The 26,569-nt window shown below is 36.9% G+C and overlaps 2 protein-coding genes, 1 non-coding gene and 1 pseudogene across 3 annotated transcripts; 2 read left to right on the top strand and 2 right to left on the bottom strand.

The window, feature by feature from the left end:
* Window positions 1-248: 248 nt before the first annotated feature.
* On the bottom strand, window positions 249-10,879 carry LOC137709049 (kinase with adenine nucleotide alpha hydrolases-like domain-containing protein). Its single transcript, XM_088689549.1, has 11 exons — window positions 10,454-10,879; window positions 10,253-10,377; window positions 9,812-9,933; window positions 9,256-9,464; window positions 9,116-9,161; window positions 8,686-8,974; window positions 8,443-8,544; window positions 7,945-8,373; window positions 6,878-7,633; window positions 611-704; window positions 249-526 (listed from the first exon to the last, which is right to left on the bottom strand). Exons 1-11 carry the CDS (start codon window positions 10,764-10,766, stop codon window positions 513-515), a joined length of 2,499 nt encoding a protein of 832 aa, XP_088545675.1. The 5' UTR covers window positions 10,767-10,879; the 3' UTR covers window positions 249-512.
* LOC148689491 (uncharacterized) lies at window positions 1,252-4,314 on the top strand (annotated as a pseudogene).
* On the top strand, window positions 10,688-10,791 carry LOC137709591 (U6 spliceosomal RNA). The gene has a single exon (XR_011064883.1). It is a non-coding gene; the product is annotated as a U6 spliceosomal RNA (small nuclear RNA).
* A 12,070-nt stretch (window positions 10,880-22,949) lies between the features above and the next one.
* On the bottom strand, window positions 22,950-26,126 carry LOC137749149 (pollen receptor-like kinase 4). Its single transcript, XM_068489262.2, has 3 exons — window positions 25,130-26,126; window positions 24,254-24,928; window positions 22,950-24,008 (listed from the first exon to the last, which is right to left on the bottom strand). The coding sequence occupies exons 1-3, from the start codon at window positions 25,839-25,841 to the stop codon at window positions 23,368-23,370; spliced, it is 2,028 nt and encodes a 675-aa protein (XP_068345363.2). The 5' UTR covers window positions 25,842-26,126; the 3' UTR covers window positions 22,950-23,367.
* Between the last annotated feature and the right edge of the window lie 443 nt (window positions 26,127-26,569).

Raw genomic sequence — 26,569 nt, 5'->3', positions numbered from 1 at the left:
TGGGGGATTTTGGTTAGTTTTCCCAATTATTAATGAATTTGGTGAGAAGTAAATGTAAATGGGGCCAGAAGAGGTAAATGCAGCCCATCAAGGGAAAAAGAAGATGGCTCGGGTTTTGCATAAACAAGGATGAAACTTCTCTTCCATGTCGAATTCTTGTTGCAAGTTCATCACCTTTTCCTTTTTCTTCAAAAATGGCCATTCATCTTTTGATGTCTGTTCAGCAAAAAATGAGGACCTGTACGTAATTTTTCAATTTATGGGTTTCTTGGTCTTTTTATTTTACAAGCATATTTGAAATTTACACGTTTGCATACTCATTTGTTCATAAAGTTTATATATTTACATGAGAACAGGAACAAGATTTCAGGCTGGCAAGCACTTGAATTAAAAACAACATTATGGGATCCAAAACTTCGACTGGAAAAAAAAAATGAGGCAATTATACTAATGGGGTCAGTGGAGCGATGTTGCTTATGGAACTCACACGAACCTGCTGCTGCTCCCATTGTTTACTCAGTTGTCCCTGTGAAAGAAGAGTAAAGTGAAAGCCATTAAAATTCAGTTTATTCATGATAGTTTTGTCACTACATAGTCTATAGTTCTATACCTGCTTCTTCTGCTTGATTTTCTGGCTGTGAAGATGTGCTCGATTGGCTCTTTGAGGTTTCCGGGTTCTTGAGCTGCGGATCGCTTATTACTTCCTGCACAAGATGTGACCTTGTCAACTATTTTGGTGTTTAAGAATGAATTTGATTGCATGATTCACTAGATTATGTGTATGGTGAACGAAGAAATGGATGTTAAATTCATTGCTTCCAATCCCTAGAATAGAAAAAAATTTAGGATTTGGAGGGTACATTTCCTTCACGCCTAATCCATCGTCTGTAAGATGTGAGTGTCAAGAAGAATGAGTTCTTGTTCTCAACAAACTAATAGCTCAGTATGTGAGTTACCATGTTGAGGAAATTTCGATCCTACTTGGCTAAGATTAAGAGTCCTCATAACATGCAATTATATTCTTGTAACCTTACCAAGTCTTGACAAGAGTTCAATATCAACAAGGACTATACCGAAACCCTAATCTATTTGGACTATCCAAGGTATCAGTTAATAGGCTTGATATCAAGGAAATTTGGATATATATAGGGAGGTCCCTGCACTCACAGCACCATCCTTTTCGAGCGAACCCTATTCTAGCTGAATTATTGGCTGCTGAGTGTAGAAGACCTTTTATCATTCATTGCAGCAATGTCGAGCTCTTCTTTAGGTAAGTCTATTATGTTTACGTATGCATGTCATCGTATGTATGTGACTCTATGCATGCAGTGTTTAAATAACTAACATGTGGTATCAGAGCACACACTGTCGTGTTTAGAATCCTTATAAGCACAAGAATATATTGAATAAATGTATGATCCTGACATGAGACTTCCGCGCAAAGAAACTGATACAGTTATCGACTATTACCTAGCGACACTATGTTTTAATTTACATCACTTATACATGCATATATATATATATATATATATATATATATGTGTGTGTGTGTGTGTGTGTGTGTGTGTGTATGTGTGTACCTGTTCTGCAAGTTTAATTTGCAGGAGAACAAGGATGAGTCTCCAGATCTCGAAGAACCAAAACCTAATGAGTTATTATCACTATAGGACTTGACAGACAAATCTTTTGTGAACATGTTCAATTTCAACTCAAAAGTGTTTGTATCATCCTTCAATTTATCTGTTCAAGTTGAACAGAACTATTGAACTGATGGTGAATATATTTTGAGATAATTCTAAAGAATTCTTATATTCAATCATGTTTAATTGGTGTATAAGTGAGATGCAAAATTAATATTGATGCAATTTTATCTACTCAAAAGTGTTAAAATTGCGTCACTAATGTGAAATTTTGTATTTCAGTTGTGCAAACTCTAATATAATTAGTTTTAGATCTAAAGATGTGACTGGTATTATATGACTTTTGATGCCATTAATTGTTCATACCTTAAACTTTTAATGAAGAGCTTATGAGAACAAATACTGAACATATATTGTTGATGCAGCTATGACTTCTCTTAACTTCTCTAATATCGAAACACTAATTGGTTCCAACTATAAGAAGTGGAAGGAAGACATCGAGATAGCCCTTGTCATGATGGATTTTGATTTGGCCTTAAGAGGGAAGACAAACGATTTCGATTTGGCCTTAAGGGAAGACAAACTTGCAGCGATAACAGCTACAAGTAGAGCAGAAGAAAAACTGAAGTTTGCTCAATGGGAGAAGGCAAACAAAATGGCTCTCATGATTATGAGGAGGGCCATGACAAGCAGTGTGAAAGGTGGCATTCCAAAGAGTGACAGTGCAAAAGAATTTTTCTATGCAGTGGGGAACAAATTTAAGGAGTCTAAGAAAGCTGAAACGGGGAATTTTCTCACAAAACTTACATCCATGAAGTTTGATGGTGTTGGTAGCATGAGAGAACACATACTAAAGATGTCAGACATAGCACAGAAGTTGAAAGACCTGGAGCATCTGATCACAGATCAGTTTCTAGTGCATATGGCATTGAATTCCTTTAGTGCACAGTATGGTCAGTTGAAAGTGTCATACAACACTCAGAAAGTAACTTGGGACATCAATGACTTAATCTCCATGTGTGCACAAGAGGAATTGAGGTTGTCAACTGATAAAGTGGAGACTGTGAACCTAGTTCACACAGCAAAGGGCAAACATGTTGCAGTTGATCAGTCATATGTGGTTGCTGGTAAGTAGAAGAAAAACTCACATTTTTCTTCTTTTAAAAATGCTAACCCCCTTAAACGATCTCAAAATTTTAAAGCTATCTTTGAAGCACCAAAGCCTTGTTATTTCAACAAAGAAGTTGGTCATCTAAGGAAAGAATGCACTGGTTTTAAAAATTGGCTTGTTAAGAAAGGTAATGAAATCAATGTTTATGTTTGTTTCGAGTCAAATTTGATTTACGTACCTCCTTATGGTTGGTGGTTCGATGCTCAATCCATATTACAAATACCTTGCAGGGTTTCACAAACCTAAAGGAGAGAAATAATGAAGTTTACAATTTTTTTGTTGGGAATGGGAGCAAAGTAGCAGTCGAGTCAGTTAGCAGTGTCTCTTTAAAGCTTGCTTTTGGTTTCATTTTGTTTTTAAGTCCAGTACTCTATGTACCTTCCATGAGAAAGAATTTGATTTCAGCTTCTAAGTGAAATCAGGCTATACTTTTATTGGAGACATTGAAGGTGTAAGACTTTTCCATTCGAATAAATTAGACACCTTGCTTGGTTACACCTTCCTTCATGTTGATATGTGGCAATTGCAGTGTGATTATTTACATGAATGCTTTACAGTTTATCATATTGGTTCCAAGAGACTGTCTCAAAATGAAAACTCTCCTATACTTTGGCATAAAAGACTCGACCACATATCCAAAGAAAGACTTGTGATTTTAACTAAACAAAATCTCATCCCAAACCTTGATTTTGAAACTCTTCCAACTTGCATTGATTGTTTCAAAGGGAAAATGACCAATACTAGAAAATTAGGATCCACAAGAAGCAACCAACTATTAGAGATAATCTATACAGATGTGTGTGGCCCTTTCCCAAATAAAACAATTTGTGGCAACTAATGCTTTGTCATTTTCATTGACGATTTTTCAAGATATTGTTATGTATACCTTATATCTGAAAAATCTTTTGTTCTTGACTGTTTTAAGACATACAAAACTGAGGTTGAAAACTAGCTAAAAAAGAGCATTAAAATAGTGAGATCGGATAGGGGTGGTGAGTATTTTGGCAGGTTCACAAAGACTGGACAACACGAGGGGGCCTTTGCGTCTTACCTTGAAGCCTCGGGGATCTTTGCTCAATACACCACTCCAGGTACTCCACATCAAAATAGAGTGGCAGAAAGGAAGAACAGAACCCTAAAGGACATGATTCGATCCATGTTTTCAAGGTCTAAACTTCCAATCTTTTGTGGGGAGAAGCACTCAAAACAACAAACTATACATTCAATAAGGCTCTAAGCAAGTCTTTCAAAGTTATACTTTTTGAAGCATGGACAGGAAAAAGGCCAAGCTTCAATCATTTTCATGTCTGGGAATGTAAAGCTGAGACACGGTTTTATAATCCTCACGAGAAAAAGTTGGATCCGAGAACTGTAAGTTGCAGGTTCATTGGATATGCTGACAAGTCCAAGGGTTTTAAGTTCTATCGTCTTGATTCTCACACTAGAATTCAGGAGACCAACAATGCAAAGCTTATTGAAGATCTCGAAGAAGAAACAATTTAACACATCAGCTCAAATTTCGAAGAAGTTGGAAATGAAATTGGTTAGCCCTTTGCAACAACTGATGCACTGTTACTTGGAACTCAAGAAAACTCATTTACTTTCCCAACTATTTGACAAACTACTTAACCAATGAACACCATGTCTTACCTGAAACATTGAATGGTTATGATCCTGAACCTCAAATCCCCGAGCACCCAGTCCTTTAGGATGCTGTTCAACCATTACAAGAAGTGTAGTTGCCTATTAGACAGTCAAACAGGCAAAGAAAACCAGTGATTCTACCTGATTTTGTGTAGCTACAAGAGACTAAATATGATATAGGAAATGATGATGATCTTCTAACTTTTAATCAAACTATCAATAGCTCAAGAACAGACTTATGGCGTGCAGCTATGGTCGAAGAACTTGTAGCTATGGAGAAGAACCAAGTTTGGACACTGGTACCACTTCCATGCAATGCTAAGCCTTTTGGCTGCAAATGGTTGTTCAAAACTAAAAGAAATGCAAAGAGAAAGGTTGAAAGACACAAAGCTAATCTTGTAGCTAAGGGTTTTACACAACGGGATGGTATTGACTATAATGAAACCTTTTCACGAGTTTCATCCAAAGGCTTTTTGAGGGTGATCATGGCTTCAACATCACATTTCAATTTGGTATTACATCAAATGGATGTAAAATCAGCCTTTCTCAATGGTGTTTTGGATGAAGAAATAGTATTGGTTCAGCCACTAGGTTTTGAGTAGAAAGGGAAGGAGTCTATGGTCTGCAAACTTAACAAATCGATCTATTGGTTAAAGCAATCATCTAGGCAGTGGTACATCAAATTTGACCATGTTAACTGAAAGGTTTGATATGAAAGATCTTGGTGATGCTTATTTCGTTCTTGGTATTGAGATTGAGTGAGATAGATCCAAGAGGATGCTAAGGTTATCTCAAAAGTCCTATATTGACAAAATCATGAAGAGGTTCAACATAGAGAAATGTGCAGGTGGCGAGCTTCCCATTGCAAAGGGTGATAAGCTTAGCATTGACCAAGTTGAGAATTTGGAAATGGTGGCTTATTCCAATTCAGATTTGGCAGGTTGTGTTGATGATAGAAAGTCTACAAGTGGATATGTTTTTCTTTTTGCTACTGGTGCAATTTCGTGGAAAAGCTCCAAGCAAAAGGTGATTTCTTCTTCAACTATGGAGGTTGAGTTTATTGGTTGTTACACTACCACCAAACAAGCAATCTGGTTGAGGAATTTTATCGTGGAATTGAAGGTTGTAGAGTCAGTTGAAAAACCGATAACTATTTACTGTGACAACAAGGCTGCAGTCTTCTTTTCTAGAAACAACAAGAGGTCCATTGCTTGCGGATTAATGGACATTAAGTACTTGCGTGTGAGAGTTGAAGTCAGAAAATGACTGATCAACATAGTTCATATTGGAACTGATTTTATGGTAGCTGATCCAATGACTAAGGGCTTACCAGTGGGAGTGTTCAAGAAACATGTCTACTACATAGGGATGCGAGAGGATTTTGATTATGTTAATGAGTGGGAGTAGTAAACCCATTGATTGTTTTTCTGTTATGTTTCCTTTCGATTAATTGGATGCTTTCATAATGTTTTGTTCTCATGTTATGTTATAGTAATAATATGAGCCATACTTTTGTATGAGGCTCAGTTCAGGAGTTGAATGTTGTTTATCAACTTAAAACCTTTGAATTCTGTCAAACAACACAATGCTTATGGTGAAGAGATTACATACTGCATTTATGGTTTAGTATTTGAAGCCATAAGTGACAGGTTGTTAAAGGTTGAATTGCAACTTTTGGGGACTCAATGATCACCTTAGTCTTAGCCAATGTAATATAATTTTTCTTGGACACTCAAGTGGGAGAATGTAAGATGTGAGTGTCAAGAAGAATGAGTTCCTGTTCCCGACAAACTGATAGCTCAGTATGTGAGTTACCATGTTGAGGAAATTTCGATCCTACTTGGCTAAGATTAAGAGTCCTAATAACATGCAATTATATTCTTGTAACCTTATCAAGTCTTGACAAGAGTTCAATATCAACAAGGACTATACCGAAACCCTAATCTGTTTGGACTATCAAAGGTATCAGTTAATAGGCTTGATATCAAGGAAGTTTGGATATATATAGGGAGGTCCCTGCACTCATAGTGCCATCCCTTTTTAGCAAACCCTATTCTAGCTGGATTATTGGCTGCTGAGTGTAGAAGATCTTCTATCATTCATTGTAGCAATGTCGAGCTCTTCTTCAGGTAAGTCTATTATGTTTACGTATGCATGTCATTGTATGTATGTGATTCTATGCATGCAGTGTTTAAATAACTAACATCATCTACCTTCAACTTGGACAAGATTTGGAAGTTGCATGCATGCATTTCTTCCTTCAACATGCATTGATTCCAACGAGTTATCGTATCCAATCGAATCCTAGACACTTAATTTGTAATACCAGGAATATGCAGGGAGGGTTGAGAATTTATGTATAGTTTTTTAGGTAGACATATGAAAATAAATGCTTCTGAACTTTTGAGTTTTCTTGACTTACTTGTTGATCGGCAGCGTGACTGTGATTAAGGGAAGGGCTATAACTGCCTCCTAATAACTTGTGGTTCATCTTTTCGTCAGCAAGTTCTCTCAGTTTATTCAGTGTCGGCAGTATCACAGTGCCAAGATCTGGCCTGTCCTTTCGTCTAAGTTCTGCACATTGGATTGCTAGCTTTGCAAAGCTCAAGGCTTCTTCATATGGCCAATCAGGCACAGCTGGGTCTAGCATCCCCTCAAATGTGCCCTTTTCAATTGCAGTTTCGACCTGGTGAGTCAACCCCATAGGTGGCCTACTTGTTACCAATTGAAGAAGCATAATGCCCAAGGAGTACACATCAGATTTTACACCAAGCATTCCTGTCTGCTGATACTCAGGGTCAATATAGCAGAATGTTCCGGCAGTTGCTGTCATGAGGCACTGTGTCACGTTTTCAGCAACAGCTGGGACAAGTCTGGCTAATCCGACATCACTAATCTTGCTCACGTAGTTTTGATCTAGCAAAATGTTACCCGGCTTGAGGTCACGGTGCACCAAGGGTTCCGGCTTGGTCTGGTGAAGAAAAAGTAGGCCTGTGGCAACCTCAGCTGCTATTTGGAACCTCAGTTGCCAAGATAGAGCTGGGGTGTTCCCTTTCCTTGAGAGACAGTCGTCTAAGCTTCCATTGGCCATGTATTCATATACTAGAATGCCATACTCTGGACAGGCTCCTAGAAGTAACACCATGTTGGGATGTCGAATGCAGCTAAGTATGTCGATCTGCATTGAATCATGAAAGAAGAGGTTAGCTAAATTTTTCCATATAATATCTTTCTACTTTTATGTTTGTCGGATGAAACTTAGAACGAAATGTAAGATAATAAGCATGTTGTAAAAGAAAAAATGCATGTTCAACTTGTAACGGAAACTAGAATGTAGGATAGCTAATTTTATTCGAAAATCTTTGGCCATTGTGTGGAGTTCACTACTTATACTTACCTTTGTCCAATGGAATTGTTTTTAGCACAAAACCAAGTTAAAAGAAAATTTAACGAATCATGAGAGCTAGTCAAGATTCTCTGTCCCTTTACCTCTTTCTGAAACTGTGACCTTCCTTGAGCAGCATCCGGACGCAAGACCTTGACTGCAACAGGTGTGTGATCGAGGTAGCACTTATAGACAGGACCATAACCTCCTTCCCCAATTTTTCGAGATGGCAAAAAGTGTTCTGTTGCTTCTTCAATCTCCTCAATGGAATACCTCCTATACTTGTCATCAGTGTGGGCTAGATTTGATAATAGCTTCCTCATGTCCTCTGCTTCTCTAAGAGCCTTAATTTCTGCGTTTGCCCGTTTATTTGACTCCAACTCTGCAATCCTTTTAGCTGCATCAGCTGCTTCTATGGCTGCCTTGCACCTAGCTTTTTCTCTCTCCGCAACTGCCTGTGCTGCTTCTTGAGCCAATCGTGCTTCCTCAAGTTTTTGTTCCTCTTCAGCCCTCCAGCTGTGCAGCTCCATTTCCTACAGGGGACGTAAGTTTGAATGGAATCATGAAAAAATGCAGAAAAAAAAAATCTAACTTGCACTCACTTTCTGTTTAGCTGTAAGTGCTTCTCTGCATGCCGTACTGTACATGTCCATTGTTTGCTTCAGCTCTAGCTTTAGCCTCCTCATCTCCGATTCTACTTCTTCCTGCATCAGTTTAATAAATGCAGTGAAAAAAATCATCTAGACAGTGTATGGAAAGATATTGCAACAAAATTTGAGAAAGGGATGATGGTGAAAAAAATCATCATATAAGGTGTAAAAGGTTTGAGATTTTCGGATGCTGACCAGGTTCTCTGACGACCATGAAGATGATGTTTGGTTGCTTTCATGTGAAATTGACAAGAACTCTTGCGGAAAATTGAGTTCTGCAAACTTAGGTCCTAGGCGCATTGATCCAAAGCTTTGGTCTGAGATGGTAGATAGCCGCCCTCTGTCCATATATTCATACATCACAGATGAAGCTCGGTCAGTGCTTGCCCTGTCGGAGCTTATAAATGATCTCTCACTTTCCGATTCTGAGAACCCTCCACTAATCCTTCCATTACTAAAACCTCCTCCTCTTGTATATATATATCTGTTTCCAATCAGGACGATGGATCAGTCTTTTCGGTAGATTACATGGCATCAATCACTACGCATACCAGCATTGTGAGAAGAAATTGCCTTGCCATGTCATGTTGTACCCAAAAACCAGGTTTAGTGTGCTATGACTTACCTGGCAGCTTCATCTGGCAAGTTACGAGGCTTGAACGATGGTCTGGCTGCTGGATAGAGAGGATCCAAAAAATGCGTTTATTATTGCTCAAGCAAAATTGGTTTTGAAGATAGCTTACTTAATAATTGAAAGAAACAAACCTTTCAAGTACATATTCTGTCCAGGTGTTTCAGCTGCTTTAGCACTTTGCTGATTTAATGCCTCTATTTGGGCAAGTAGTGGAGAACTGTAAGCTGCTGGACGAGAAGCATGTCGCTCAGAGTGGATTTTCCCTTTGGAGATGACATATACGGTGCAGAAATCAGGTGCCCCTTTTGATACACTGCTTGGAATACTTGATGATTTGAATCTGAATGAGAAAATCATCGATTTTTAAGCACCCTAAATGAGTCCAAACAAACGTATCTTGGGTTTACACGTACTATGGCATCGATAAATGTGTCATATTTCCTAGTGATTACACTTATGAGAGTCAAATACATTAACCATGACATTTTGAAAACAATCAACGTGTTCCTGCTTGGATCAGCATCATGCTATTATTTTACGGAATATTGAGTAACAATATGTTTTCATCGATAGTGCGTGCTTTTGCTCGCGGATAATGCTTTTTCTTATTGTAACATTTTGTTCAATTGTCATTCTTTGCATGATAGAAAAATCTAATAAAGGTAAATATTAGACCGAGGCAATTACCTTATAAATCCATGCTTTGTTGGAGCTCCCAGAACCAAATTCTCAATTGCAGCGCAAGAAGCATATTCTGTTACTGCTTTTGCTATATCTGAGTTTTCAAGTATGATATCAATGCAGTTTATCTGAGAAAACAAATTTGCAAGACATGAGAAAACAATTGAAAAGTAACAAAAATATAACCATACAAAACCACGAATCATAATACAAGTAATGCGATGATAATTCACTCTTCCCAAAAGGGTACATTTATTTGATTTTTAAATGATGGTATGTACTTTTTAAGACAAGTTTTTGTAAGACACGCTTTGATACGTATAATGTGTTCACTGCAAAGTCTGATAATGCATGAGATTTTAGGGTTCTGCTCCAAAAAAATTAATAAAGCATTTCTTGCAGGGTGGTCATGGAATAAGCTTTCAAAGGAAGAGCTCCAAAACCTACGTCCTTACGAGCACAATAGCAATGGAAGGTAAGGAACAGATCCTTGGTCATCTTTTCAAGCTGCTGTTTGCGCGGTGATTGAAACGGATTGTTTATATTGCATACAATGGCATTGTTTCCAGCTACTGCACCAAAAATAGAAGTTGTAACACTGTCTACCATTGAAAAGTAAATTTTTAGCTCCAGATAGAGACAGATTACATGACGAACAAACTGATGATGTCTTCTGAACAACATGTAGTAAAATGACAGTTTGGCCCTTGGTGAGAAGATGCTCAGCAGCCCATCGGAGTGCATTTTGGCTCCCTTTCTGATTGTCTATGGCAACTGCCACCAATCCATTTCCTCCTGCGCCCTTCTTTGCAACATTTCCTCCTTTTACAGACCACATTTTCTCAAAATCCTCTATGAAAAATGGAATGTTTCTAGGATACAGTTTTCTATGGGGACATCCGAGAATACTAGAATGATACAGAGAAGATAAGCATGACTTCTCCACAAAGATGATACGCATAAATCGAGAATGTTAACTGGCCTAGAGATCTATGAGTCCTGAAACCTGTTGTTCCTGATGAAACGAATATAAAAATAAAAATAAATTACTATACTTTAGATTTAGGGTTTACAAGAACTTAGGCGGTACAACAGGCATATGAGTTTTTGCATTTGTTTGGTCTTTCTTTCCTTTTTTTTCTTTTCGTTCAGAACCTGGCGGTTTTTCTATTTTGGCTTTTCAAATAGAAGCCTCAGAATTCAGGAGGTAGCCTGGCGATTGAGAGAGTTGTTGCCAAAAGTAGAAGATCTAAGAGTAGGCAATGGATATCCCCCTCTCTCTCACAAAATGCTTTTTTTTTTTTAGTGACGATAAATCTGGGTGAGGATTTGAATTTTGAATTTTTTAAGCTAACTACTATAAATATTTGATGGTGTAACACAATGTGATTAAGTAAATTCCGAATGCAGATAAATTATGAATTCTTTGAAATCTAGAAGATCTTTCTAATTAGACCTTGTATTACTTGGTGAACAAATTATTCTTTCCTTCTTATTATTATAAAGGGTCAATATTAGTTTACTACCCTTATGTTTCATGATTTTCAACATTTAGTACATCAATTTTTTTCGTCCCAGAGTCATACCATCCGTTAGTCAAACTGTTAATTCTTCCGTTAAGTAATGACGTGGCACCCATCTGGACCATGACTGGGCGTCATGTGTCATTAAAAAATATTAAAATAATTAATTAAATATTTGATGGTGTAACACAATGTGATTAAGTAAATTCCGAATGTAGATAAATTATGAATTCTTTGAAATCTAGAAGATCTTTCTAATTAGACCTTGTATTACTTGGTGAACAAATTATTCTTTCCTTCTTATTATTATAAAGGGTCAATATTAGTTTACTACCCTTATGTTTCATGATTTTCAACATTTAGTACATCAATTTTTTTCGTCCCAGAGTCATACCATCCGTTAGTCAAACTGTTAATTCTTCCGTTAAGTAATGACGTGGCACCCATCTGGACCATGACTGGGCGTCATGTGTCATTAAAAAATATTAAAATAATTAATTAAATATTTGATGGTGTAACACAATGTGATTAAGTAAATTCCGAATGTAGATAAATTATGAATTCTTTGAAATCTAGAAGATCTTTCTTATTAGACCTTGTATTACTTGGTGAACAAATTATTCTTTCCTTCTTATTATTATAAAGGGTCAATATTAGTTTACTACCCTTATGTTTCATGATTTTCAACATTTAGTACATCAATTTTTTTCGTCCCAGAGTCATACCATCCGTTAGTCAAACTGTTAATTCTTCCGTTAAGTAATGACGTGGCACCCATCTGGACCATGACTGGGCGTCATGTGTCATTAAAAAATATTAAAATAATTAATTAAATAAAAGTTAAAAAAAAAAAAAAAACCCTGCCCCCAACCCAGAAGAAGAAGGGAAAAAAAAAACCCAGTCCCGCACCCAACCCAAAAGTAGAAGAAAAAGAAAAGGAACCCAAAAGAAGAAGAAGGAAATAAAAAAATAAAATAAAAACCCAGTTCGTCCTTCCCCCCCTCCCCCAAAAACCCAAAACCAGTTCCATCCCCCCAGAAGAACAAGGGAAAAAAAAAATAAATAAATCAAAAACCTAGTTCTTCCTTTCCCCCCAACCCAAACTTCCCCCAACCCAGAAGAAGCCCCCTTCCTCGTGCCCCCCCCCTCTTCTCCCCATCTTCATCTTCTTCCCCCTTCCTACAACCCAAAAAAAAGAAGAGAAAAAAAAAAAAACCAATTTGTCTTCCCCCCTCCCCACCCCCTCTTCTCCCTGCACCCAACCTCCCCACCTTCGCACCCACTACCTGCAGCCCAAAAAAAAAAAAAAAAAAAAAAAAAAAAAAAAAAAAAAAGAACCCAGAAAAAAACCCAGATCTTATTGAGGTGGAATCGGGAAACCTTAGCCAGGCCGGGTGCGGGTTGCAGAATAGAGAAAAGAGGGAAAGGGTGGGGTTATAGAATAGAGAAGGGAGGGAGAGGGTGCGCTGGGGGTGGGGGGGGGGGTTGGCGTTGCAGAGTAAAGAAATGGGGAGATAGAATACGGGAAGCTTGTAGGTTTTTTTCTCTTTTTTTTTTTTTTAATATTTATTTATTTATAATTATTATTATTTTTTTTTTAATTTTAAATTTCTATGTGGACCCTTAATGACACGTGGCGCCCATTCATTGTCCACATATGTGCCACATCATCAGTTAACGGGAGACTTAACAGTTTGACTAACGGATGTATGAGACTGTCCCAAAATTAACACTTTAGGTATGACTCTGGGACGAAAAAAAATTGATGTACTAAATGTTGAAGACCACGAAACATGAGGGTAGTAAACTGATATTAACCCTATTATAAATAAAGGCACTGTACATGATGAATATCATCATAGAATTTCTCAAGCCTTTCTTCATTTTCCCTTTGCCACACCCTCTTCTTTCTCTTTCTAGATTTTAGGTCACAACTAAGGTTTCAAAAGACGCTAGTTGGGCGGCGGATTAGGGTCTAGTACTAGGCGAGAGCATAAGTAGACTAGGCAGATTTAAGTAAACTTATTATATATCATCTAAATAAGTGTTTGTTTATACTTAAAAAATAAATAATTGTATTGGGATATATAAATTGAAAAATAGAATTACATATAGATTAGAAAGTATTATAACCTATTGAAAACATGGGGAATCAGAATATAATGAGTGCTCATCTAAGTATTCAACAAGTTACTTACAATTTATTAAAATAAAATAAAATGCAAAATGAAAGTTATCTATTTTCTATCTAAGTGATAGTCGCAACTTAAATGGGTGACTAGGCGGACGCCTAGACAGGTTAGGCGAACGCCCAAGTAGGTCTAGGTGACCTTTCTTAATTTTCAAATACCTAGTGATTAATCGAGGCAGTGGCCAACCATCTAGTGCCTAGGGAGGCCTAGGCAGCAGTCGGTAGGGATTTTTAGAATAGTGGTCACAAAATGATATTACCATAATTTGCTTCATTACCCGACGCCTGGCAGAGTCAAAGAAATCAAAGGACACCAAGTAGTATAGCATTGTTGTACGGTAAAAAATATGAACGCTATATGGAAGGGAGAACAGAGCTCTAGCATTGCCATGGATGAAACGACATCACAATCATAGATTAAGGGCCAACAGTTAAACTACAAAGAGTTTGACTTAGACCTTGACCCCCTAGACGACAACACTCTGGAATCTAAAGCTAAAGAGGACGTTGTCAACATCATTATCAACCTCGACAAGCCAGAATGTAGCTAAGATAAGCTTTAGGTTATTCGATCACGAGAAAGAATTGTTCATAGCTTTCCTAGGAGCCAATAAGGATGTATTAACATGGTCACCAAGGATACGCCAGGAATCAGCCTTTCTTTTATCTATCATTGACTCCACTTAGATCCTACTGCCAAGCCGGTTATCCAATGGAAACATAATCATGGCATAAAACGGAGTAAGATCATTGAGTCAGAGATCAGCAAACTCAAGGACACCAACTTTATTGTCGAGGTCCACCACCTCGATTGGTTAGCAAATGTGGTACTTGTATAGAAGAATATGAAGTGGAGAGTTCACGTGAACTTCACCGATTTGAACAAGGCATGCCCTAAGGATTCGTACCCTCTTCCTTAGATTGACTTGCTGGTAGACTTCACGGCAGGGCACAAGTTACTAAGCTTTATGGACGCCTACTCCGATTACAACCAGATAAAGATGTATGAGCCGAAAATGAAAGCAACTTCCTTCATTATAAATTGAGGTACATACTATTCCAGAGTTATGCTGTTTGGTCCCAAAAACCGCAAGGGCAACATATTGAAGGTTGGTTAACCAAATCTTCAAGGAGAAAATCGAAAGAACGATGGAAGTCTATAAGTATGACATGATTGTCAAAAGAAAAAAGAGGAAGAACCATCTCGACCACTTCTAGAAATCCTTTGACTTACTCCAGAAGCACAACATGAAGTTCAACCTGGAGAAGTGTGCTTTCGGAATAACATCTGGAAAGTTCTTGGGTTACCTAGCAACCAAACGCGGAATAAAGGCCAACCATGACCGAATAGAGGCGATCATGGATGTAAAGTCCACAAAATAATAAAGGAGATTCTGAATTTGATCGGGAGGGCAGCATCGCTTAGCCATTTCCTTTCATGATCCACCGACAAGTGCAAACTTTTATTTACTACAATAAAGAAAACTAAAGATTTACTCTGGACGGATGAGTGCGAGGAAGCCTTCATGGAAACTAAAGGAATACCTATCTAATCCGCCATTACTAACTAAACCAGTAGACGGGGAGGACTCATTCTTATACCTAGCATTGCCAGACTGCGTGGTCAGCGTGCCTCTAATTCAAGAAGACTCGTAGAAGTAAAAGACGTTATATTATATCTTTAAAGCTCTTCTCAAATCAGAAACTCGATATTCGAAAATGGAGAAACTCATCTTAGCCCTGGTTACTGTAGCCATGAAACTCTGGTTGTACTTCGAATCATTCAGAGTAGTCTACATGATGGAATACCTCTACAATCCATCTTGCAAACGCATCTTCTAGAATCACAAAGTGGGCTATCGAGCTGGGGCAGGACGAAATCATTTATCGTTCTAAGACCTCAATCAAAGCCCAAGTGTTCACGAACTTTGTGGTAAAATTCACACTAGTAGTTGAAGACATTCCATCATTCGTGGATTCACAGAACACACCTGAAAATCTTCGTATATAGAAACTCTATGTGGATGGATTTTTGAACGTCAGCGAGGCATAAGGAGGAATGGTCTTAATATTGCCAGATAGATATATACTAGAGCAGGCCTTGAAGTTAGGATTCAAGGCTAGTAATAAAAAGGCAGAATACAAGGCATTACTCGCGGGCTAAGGTAGAATTACAAGTCAAGGAACTATTAGTTTATTACGATTCCATGCTGATGGTGAATTAGGTTAAAGGTGATTACGCTGTTCATCATCTAGCGATGGGGCCTTACCCAAAGCTTTACTTGAAGGTTTTAGCAAGTGCAAAATTCAGCAAATCCCTAGAAACGAGAATGTACATGATGACACCTTAGCAAACATCACATCAACTGCTGATTACGTACTTTGGCAAATGATCCCGTTTGAGTACTTTGTGGTTCCAAGCAATCACCATCCTACGTCAGAGATAATAACCATTATCGACACCAGGAAGAACATGATAAATGAGATAATCAACTACATCAAAGATGGGAAGCTACCTGAAGACCGTCATTTGGCTAGAAAACTGGTCCAAAAGGCCTCAAGATACACGGTTATTTGCAGAAAGCTCTACCAATGTTTTTACTCCAGAACCCACATGTCGTTTGTCACCCTAGAGATGGGCCTGTAGATTCTAAATGATATCCACTCTGGTATATGCGGTAACCATGTAGGTGCCAGATCACTCGTGTAGAAGGCGCTGACAGCAGGATATTATTGGCCGACCATGTGACAGGACATGGTTGGTTATGTTCAGACTTATGACAATTGCCAAAGTTATGCCTCTATGAACCATTAACATCCTGATGACTTAGCACTTTAAAAGGGGTATGGCCTTTCATGCAATGGGACATCGACCTCATTAGACAACTAAACAAAAAATCCGTGAGAATGGCCACATATTACTTCTCTAACTCGATTGAGGTAGAATCTCTATTTAGGATCACTGGGGTAGCGGTAAAATCCTTTGTTTGGAAGAGCATCATTTATCGTTTTGGTATCTTCAGTACCATACTTACAAAGAATGGGCTGTAATCACCAATCCTGAAGTTACAGATTAGTACAAGGAGCTTGGCATCCATCACCTCACCTCCACCCCAAGTTATCCTTAAGGTAATGGGTAGGCAAAAACTTCAAACAAAACTATCTTACAATGCTTAAAGAAAAGATTGGAGACGAAGAGTAAATGGCCAAAAAAACTGCCTGGAGTTTTATGGACATCCTAAACTACCATTCGCAAGGTGACTAGAGAAATTCCATTCTTCATAGCGTATGAATTAGAAGCCGTCATCCCAGTTTAAGTTACTACGGTTCCCACACTAATATAAAGAATAACCAACCCACCTTGAAGCGCTGTAATCTTGAAGTTCAACCTCGACGTTGCAGAGAAATGCTGAGAGTGTGCTCAATTCCAGCTCCCTACTTACCAGTTGTAGATCAGATGCTACTGCAACATGGGTGTCAACTCGGAGTCTTCAGGTTGAGACCTGATTTTAAGAAAAGTCTTCCAGAACACAAAGACACCAGGAGAAGGTTAGATCGGAGCAAAAGATAAAATCAGAAAATTAAATAATTGAAATTGGATGTTGTAAAACTTGGATTGAAGGAAAAAATTGTGAAAAAAAACTTATTTGAGTAACATCTATGCATGCAATTAACAATTTAAGTCAGAATCATGCTTGTATGCACCCAAAAACAAAACTGTACCCATGAAATTCAAGGCCTAGTAGTTGTGGTGAACCAAGACTCGACTCAAATCTTAAAGAAAAGAGTTGAGAAACTTTTATACCTTTGAAGTACCTCTTTGCTTAGCAAAGGATATTCACCCATATGAAGGGCCTTCTTTCCTTAGTTTCCTTGCTCCTTGGCTCCATGGATGTGGATGGAGGAACTTTACTTCTTAGCTCCATAACTTATTGGATATAGATGAAGGAATGGATTATCCAAGTTCCCATGAAAGGGAACCTCTAAGTTTCCACACCAAGGAGAGCATTGAGGAAGAGATGGGTGACCTAGGAAGAAATGGATGGTAGTGCATTCTTCCTAGGGTGGTCGACCTCCTAAGAGAAGAGAGAGCTTTTGTGTTTTTCTCTTTCTCTCTCTAGAAAACCCCTTTGAGGGAATGTGTTATAATTTCCTCTCTATAGCCACTTACATTGAGTGGCATAATTGAAATTAAAACCAATTCTCCCTTACACTCTCTATGGCCGCCCATGTGGGTTCATTGGGCTTTCATGCCCTTTGTGTTTTCAAGTTGTCATACAACTTGAGTTATTGGACTTGACATTCGAATCCCATTGGGCCTTGAGGCCCAAAACTAACCCGAGGTCTAAAACAAACTTATTCGTTTGATTAATTAACATATTAATTAATCCTAGCCATAAATAATTAAACCTTTTAATTATCCTTCCTTATCTCTATTGTTTCTTCAATCTCTACCTTACACGATGTATGATCCATTAGGTTCATTTTAACGAGGCAGTGGGCGATTAGAACTCTTCAAATCGATTGTGAATTGAAACTTACTTTACAACTCTCCCTTTAGTGACTATACACCTTTAGGGTTTCCGCAAACCATGAGTGACACCTAGTAGTATGCCATGGCTACCCAAGCTAATCAGAAGACCACATTGTTTGATTTGATAGTTTATTCATGTCTACTATCCAATGTGATTCTCTTACGTATATGATTACCTTGAATGTGATTTGGAACGAATTCCTAAATCTCATTCATACTCTGGCCAGAGATTCTTAATCGTATCATAGAGTATTCTCCTTCAAACGATTTGAAGGTTAGAGATCAAGGGCCTATTCATTTGCCTCCATGGCTAAGTGGCTTAACCCCAACTATGTTGTGGACACCTTTTGACGGAGTGACTTTGACATAGTCAAAGATCAAGGGCCTAACCATAAGACAACTATGATGCCTCAGGTCAAATGACTACTTTGCATTATCCCAACCATGAGTTTTCATGTGACATGAGTATGAGAACTCCTTGTTGATCGCATTCAGTGGACTCATTCTTTATTGAGCAGTTACATGCTTGTCTTGGTGTTAGTCACACTAATGACTCAAGACTAGTCACTTTGTCTAAGAGAAGACATAGGATGTACTGATCTTAACGGACTGTCAATGCCTAATTGGCAATCCTATGATCAGGAACGTTTAGGATATGTATACGAAAGACAATGATCTCATGAATCTAACTTCTTTAAATCACATTCTCCCAATTACATATTCCTTAGACTTATCGTTTAAGCATATAACATTTATATGAGATGGCTTTAAACAATAATCTTTACCCTTTATATTAAAGTAGATTAGTTTAACATGTGAAATGTTTGTAAACTATCATCACATGATTGGCTTTAGGGCATATTTCTAACAGGCAGCAAGGAAGAAAAATAAATAGCTTCAATAAAAATCAATTGAAAAAGGCACACGGGTTTAATCGTTGCCATTAATAATCCTACGTCGTTCTACCAATTACTTATGAATTACCACATACATGCTTTATTATTTGGCTTTCGTAATGCATATTGTCCTCGTGATATTCAAGTAAGAACATATATCTAACATGCAATCCATGTGATATTCGGATCAAGTATGAACATACAAAACTTATTAAGCTTTATGAAAACCTTTTGAAAAACCATGCAACCTTTAACAACATGATATTCGCCTTAAGTGAAATTACAATTATCAATCACAAGAAGCCTTAATCAATTCTAAGGTGATATTCCAACATATTACTTGTCTAAATATCCTAATAGTGATCAAGCATTAAGATATATAGATAGTTTACACGCGGTGATTAAAAATCCAAAGCAATCATGCATCATTTCATATGTGAACTGATAAGAAACTACATATTCGTGCTAAAACTGGTGGCCTCGCCCTAGAAAAAAAAAACGAAGGAATTAGTTACGTGTAATCATATTCGAAAAGCCAAAATATTATTAGCAAGAAAAAAAGATGGGAAACACCTTGTAATTGAAGTACAAAATCCAAAAGTTATGCTAAGTTCTTCAAAGTAGTGCATAGAGAAACCTTAAACATGGCTACACTATATTTATAGTGTTTTATTTGTTAAACTACACCTAAACAAGGTTTTCTATAAAACTAGGAAACCAAATAAAATAAGATAACTTAAAGATTACATTTCTAAGTCCTAACTGTTTAGGTACTCTACCCAATCAAAGATGCTCCACGATGGTCCACGTTTCTAGACCAAATCAACACCAAATTTGGCCTAAAATGTTTTTTCTTCATCAATTCATACTAAAAATTCAACTAGTATGTCCACTTCCAATTTCAAGTTATAGAATTTTAAGTTGTAAATAAGTGGGTAATTAACAGTTCTTAAATTTCTTATATGATCAGTACTACTTTCTTTCTAGTTCAGAACCTGAACGCATATATGGCCATTACTCGTCGTTCGTTCTGCTTTTTTTTTTTTTTTCCGTAAAGATTATTACAACTGTTCTGCTACATTAAATAACTGAGAATAAATCTTAGTTTCTGTGTATGTTGAATACTGGAACAGACTAATTTAGCTTAGCTATATGATTGATTGAGAATATATGGTTTCAAATATCTAAATTTCTTCGATCTGAGTTAGTAAGGATATTATGAACTAATAGTAGAATTCTTGTTAGATGTAATCATATAATAGGAAATTCAGTGCTACCCAATAGATTTAATTCAAGATACTACTTCCTCCTTAATTAATTTTTTTTTGGTGGTTCGTAAATGCGTTGAATTTTGAACTTGGACAAATGTGTATGAGTTGATCTCTTTAATAGCACCCCAAAGTTGCATGTTTGTTATACGAAAAGCGTAAATTTCATAAACTTCCTTTGCTAATCATTATATTTTTAAATGATTTTCTTTTGATAGTATACAAGCTGATTCTACTAAAATTATACAAATTGGTCTTATTAAAAAGTATCAAAACTGATTCTACATATATTTGGAATTGGTTCTGCAAAATGGTCGATGATGGATTGGACTGATGGCAAGTATGTAGTTTGTTGAAAGTATAAAAAATGATTTTACTAAAACTAAGCAAACTGATTCTACTATAAAAAAAAATATACAAAACTCATTTCTACATATATTTGAAACTGATTATGCACAAATAGTCGAGAATGTGCTGGACTGATGATTTGTATGCAGTTTTGTTAAAAAGTATACAAATTGATTCTACTAAAACTATACAAACTGGTTCTATTAAAAATATATACAAAAGTGATTCTGCATATATGTGGAACTGATTCTGCACAAATAGTCGATGATGGGTTGGACTAATGGCATGTATGTAGTTTTGTTGAAAAGTATAGAAACTGATCTTACTAAAACGATACAATAGTGATTCTACATGTGTTTGAAATTGATTTTGCAAAAATGATTGAGTAGGAGTTGAATAATAGTATGTAGTTTAGTTGAAAGTATACAAATTGATTCTACTAAAACTATGCAAAATGGTTCGACTAAAAATATACAAAAATGATTCTTCTTATATTTGAAACTGATTCTGCAAAATTGGTTGGTGATGGTTTGAAAAGATGGCATTTATGTAGTTTTGTTGAAAGTATACAAATTGATTTTACTAAAATTATACAAAACTAATTTTACATATATTTGAAACTGATTATGCAAAGATGGTCAATGCGGGGTTGGACTGATGACATGTATGTAGTTTTGTTGAAAGTATACAAACTGATTTTATTAAAACTATATGAACTGGTCATATTAAAAAAGTATACAAAATTGATTCTACATTTATTCGAAGTTGTTTCTGCAAAAATGATCGAGGAGGCGTTGGACTGATGACATGTATGTAGTTTTGTTGATACAAACTAATGTTACTAAAACTATACAAATTGGTTATACTAAAAAATATTCAAAAATCTTTCTACATATATTTAAAACTGATTTTGCAAAATGATCGAGGAGCGGTTGGATTGATGGAATGTATGTAGTTTTGTTGATACAAACTGATTCTACTAAAGCTATACAAACAAGCTCTTCTTAAAAATATATAAAATTGAATTTACATATATTTGAAACTGATTCTGCAAAAGTGGTCGAAGAGGGGTTTGACTAATGGCATGTATGAAGGTTGTTGAATGTATACAAACTGATTCTACTAAACTAAACAAACTGGTTTTACTAAAAAAATATACTTCTACTAAACTAAACAAATTGGTTTTACTAAAAAATATGCAAAATTGATTCTACATATGTTTGAAATATTTCTGCAAAAATGGTCGAGGATGGGTTGGACAGCTCACATGTATGTAGTTTTGTTGACAGTGTGCAAATTAACTCTATTAAAACTATTCAAATTGGTTCTACTAAAAAAATATATAAAACTCATTATGCGTATGTTTGAAATTGATTTTGCAAAAATGGTCGAGGAGGGGTTGGATTGACGTCATGTATGTAGTTTTGTTGAAAGTGTACAAACAGATTCTACTAAAACTATACAAACGAGTTCTACAAAAAAAATATACAAACTTGATTCTACATGTGTTTGAAACTAATTATGTTAAAATGGTCAAGGAGGCGTTGGACTGACAGCATATATGTAGTTTTGTTGAAAGTACAAAACTGATTCTATTAAAACTTTACAAATGGTCCTACTAAAAAAATATACAAAATTTGATTCTACATATATTTGAAACTGATTTTACAAAAATGATCGAGGATGGGTTGGAGTGATGGGGCATGTATGTAGTTTTATTGAAAGTATACAGAATGATTTTACTAAAACTTTACATACAGGTTCTACTAAATATACAAAACTGATTACATATATATATATATATATATATATATATATATATATATATATATCAAACTGATTTGCAAAAATGATCGAGGATGAATTGTACTGATGACATGTACGTAGTTTGTTGAAAGTATACTGATTGATTCCACTCGTTTCACTAAAAATATATACAAAACGGATTCTACAAAAATGATTGAGGAGGTTTAGTAAATGATACAAACTGATTCTACATATAGTTTCGAAAGTGATGCTGCAAAAAAAGTCAAGAAGTAGTTGCGCTAAACACACATTAATTTCATTATGTTGTGTGTGTTGGCCTCTGTTAACAAAAACAACTATTTAGGGTATGGCTGGTATTTTAAAAAAAATTTGTTCCATGTTTCTTGGGATGGGCTTTTGTCGTTTTTGTGTTTTTGTCTCTCCTTAAAATGTCCAAAAACTAGTGAAGAGTTTCTTAAAATATATTATATGTTTTTGTTTCTATATGTAAGGCTCCCTTAAACATAAACCAATCTTGAAATATTCAAAAATAAAAAATGCAACAAAAAAGATGAAAGAAATTAGAAGATTTTAATTATCCTTAATATTTAGAAAAATGTAAAATGAGTATAAAAAAATAAAAGTGAAAAAAAGATAATATTGGACTTAATAACATGTTGATTTTTTGGAGAGAGCATTTCTAACTAGAGAGAGCATTTCTAACTAGTTTATCAACTAATTAATTCCCATTACATCAAGATGATACAAGATGTCATCCCCCAACTCCTACAACACAACCCCATTTCCTGATCGAAAAAAAATGGGAGCAAAGAATAATGACACAAAACAAAAGTAACCAATTAGTTCTTCATTTCTTTAATTTCAGATCTCTCGCTGCATATGCATGCTTCAACTTATGGGAATGGTTCATTCCGAATGAAGCTAGCTGAAACCTAGTACCCCTGCATATTATATCATCTAATTTACACATTGGTATTCCCAAGTCCCAACCAGCCAGTAGTACTTGGAATGAAGAAGCACTCATCATTTCTCAAATCACACCACTTGTGAAGTGTAATCATCTCCTTCACTAGAAACACTTGATCGGTAATCTGCATCACTTTCTCCCTCATTCAACTCTTCAATCTTCTCAACAACTTCATTCAAATCCGGCCTTCTCTCCACATCCTCCTCACAGCAACTCACTCCGATCTTTAACAGCTTTAGCAGTTCTCCTCTACTGTTCCCAACTCTCCCCATTTCTACATCGAACACTTCACTCGTCCTCTTTTCCTTGATCATTCCGTTGACCCAATTCGCTAAATCCGCCTTACTATCATAACTTTGCTTGAGGTAGTTCTCCGGGAACTTCCCTGTTAACACCTCCAAGATGATTATTCCGAAGCACCATACATCAGTCTTCTTTGTTATACGCCGGTGCTGGGCATATTCGGGTGATTTGTAGGCCATCATCAAGTGTTGAGCTTGCTCCATGTTGATCACGGGGAGTAGAGCATAGTCGTTCAATAGGGGCTCAAAGTTTTCGTCTAGAAGCACATTAGAGGATTTCAGATGACCATGGGGTACAACCAAGCTTGGGAGTGTACTGTAGACGTATGTCAATCCTCTTGATATTCCTTTGATTATTCTCAAACGTGTTGGCCAATCAAGCACAGGCATATCTGAATTATGATTGCCTGTAAAAACAAAAATTTCCCACCATTAAGTTATTTCACTATGAACTAATAAATCAACTCGTACTATATATATTCAACAATCACCATCCCACTCAGGTATGTGGATGCCACCGGATCTTATGAGAAACACCATAAAAAATGTTAGTAAATATGGTAGGCGGATCATAATAGTAGTCATCCAAGCATGCACATAATTAAGGAGACCTAATTTTAAGCTCACTTGTGACAGAAGGGAAAAAACTCACCGTGAAGATGAGAAGCCAAGCTACCATTCTCCACAAAGTCAGAAACCAAGAGCTTCTCTTCCCTTCTATAATAATAGGCTACCAAAGGCAATAAGTTTTCGTGTGTCAATCTTCCAAGCCTTCTCATGTGCTCATGGAACTCCTCTCTTCCCACATTGTTCATCTGCTTATACCTCTTGACCACCACAGCATCAGTCATGATCAAAGCCTTGTAGGAAGCCCCAAACGTCCCGCTCCCCAAGATTTCAGCTGAGGCCCTAAGAAGGTCATGCAAATCAAACCTCTGCCTGTCTTCCCTCACGAATGACAACTTTCCCTGGTCCGCCCTCCTTGGATGTGGGTTAGTTTCTACTGATTTAACATCCATTTGGCTGCTCCCTGCAGCTGCCGTATACTTGGAGGACTCGTCCAATGATTCAGTCCTGTCTAATTCTGATCGTTGCTTTTTGTTGTTGAGGAACATGAAAATCACAGCAATGAGGGCCAGTAGGAGTAATAGACTCACCACAATTAAGGCTACTTTTAGACCTGACGGCTTTTTAGACGTGCCGCATGAGTCCCCTGTGCATTCAGGCGGTGGGGCAGGAGTCGTAGGAGGAGCAGCAGGTGGAGAAGGAGGAGGAGGAGCGGGGTTGCATGCTCCCTGAAAAGGCGGACCACATAGCTTTCCATTACCTGCACTTTGGTTAAAATTAGATCCAAGTTAATAAATGGTGTTGCTTTAAATGAAAGATGATGACCGCAATGGGAAAACTTTGATGATCACATCCACTGAGATTTCACTTTGAATTCAAAATTAATGTCATTTACATTTCAGTTTCAATTCAAAATTAATCAGTCAAATATTCTAACGTGTGAACAATATTAATTAATCACCTGCAAAGTTACTTGGATCCATCTTTTTTAGGCTTTCTGGAACTGGACCCTCCAATTCATTTTGAGATACATTCAACCTTTTCAAATCCTTCTGCTTAAAATCAGGTATTTGGCCACTAAACTTGTTCTCCTCAAGTCCCACGTCGAAAACCCTAGGCAAAGTGGTAAGGGAAGAAGGGATTTTGCCTGAAAACGCATTGTTTGCTAGATACAATTTCCTCAACAAGTGCATACCTTCAAATTCATCGTCTGGAATCTCACCAGAGAAATGATTGTAAGACAAATACAAAGACCTCAACTTTTTAAATTTCTTAAGGTCCGGTAATGGACCATCCAACATGTTGTTCATGAAGCTTAGGGTTTTCAAATAAGGCAGCTGAGCGAGAGGCTCCAAATCCAGCTTTCCCTGTAAACCTAAGTTTTCGAGCTGCAAACCCCTGACATTCCCATTAAAGCAAAGCACACCAACCCAATTCGCCGTGTTACCGTTACACGGGTTTTTGTTAGGATCCCAATTGCTAAGAACCTCGGTTTTGCTTCCCAATTGCAGCGTTTTCTTGAACTTCAAAAGGGCATCGGTGGTCGTATCCATTGGTGAACCAAACGGTAACATGACCATGCATGACAGATAAGCAACAAAGAGGGTAACAAAAGATGTTGGGGTTGGTGCGCGCATAAGCTTAGCCATAGCCATATGCGCGCCCATTACCATGCAATGTTGTTGTAGTACAAACGTAAAGGGTTCGCCAGCTTAATTAATCAGAAATTGAACTGGTTTCTAATTAATCGCACAAACTAAATCCCCTTTCCCCCTCTCTATCTCTGAGTTTTTAGTTTTGTTATTGGTGCTTATTGGGAATGGGAATAAGAGGAAGTGCAAAAGGTGGGCGTGAAGGGGCCAAAAACCAGAGGATAGGAAGAGGTGGAGAGGATGATATTGGAAGAAATTTAGGAAACCATGGCCTGTGAAATTGACAATGTCTAATTAGTGTGGCATGACAGCTCAATTGAGCTGTTTCTGTGTGTTAGATAGAGGTTTAGTTTTAGGCAGGAGAGATCTAAGGTCGACCTTTCAATTGGAAATGTTGTTTTGCTATACTTTGTAAGCAAAGTTTGTTGTCGTGCCAATAATAGGGTTGTGATGACTGATCGTGCTTTCCTTAAGTTTCAACAATGGTGAATTTAATCTGATATTTCATAACAGAATTAAAAGAGGAAATTAACCAAAAAATTAATCAACTTATTGGAATGTTTTCTAGATTTTTAGTTTTATGGTTCAAGATGGATTTTAGATTCTTAGGTTTATATTATATATTCTGCACTATATTAAGCAAGGGTTAACTTAGTTAGAAACCAGAAAAGTTAGTAGAAGAAGTTGTGCATATGGTTTTGTGGCTGCTAACAAAAATTAACAATGTTCAAGCAAGATTTGTTTTCAGA

Source organism: Pyrus communis, chromosome 17 (assembly GCF_041283825.1).
Source record: "Pyrus communis isolate YQ-2024b chromosome 17, ASM4128382v1, whole genome shotgun sequence".
Lineage (NCBI taxonomy): Eukaryota > Viridiplantae > Streptophyta > Magnoliopsida > Rosales > Rosaceae > Pyrus > Pyrus communis.
This window is presented reverse-complemented; position numbering and strand designations above follow the sequence as displayed.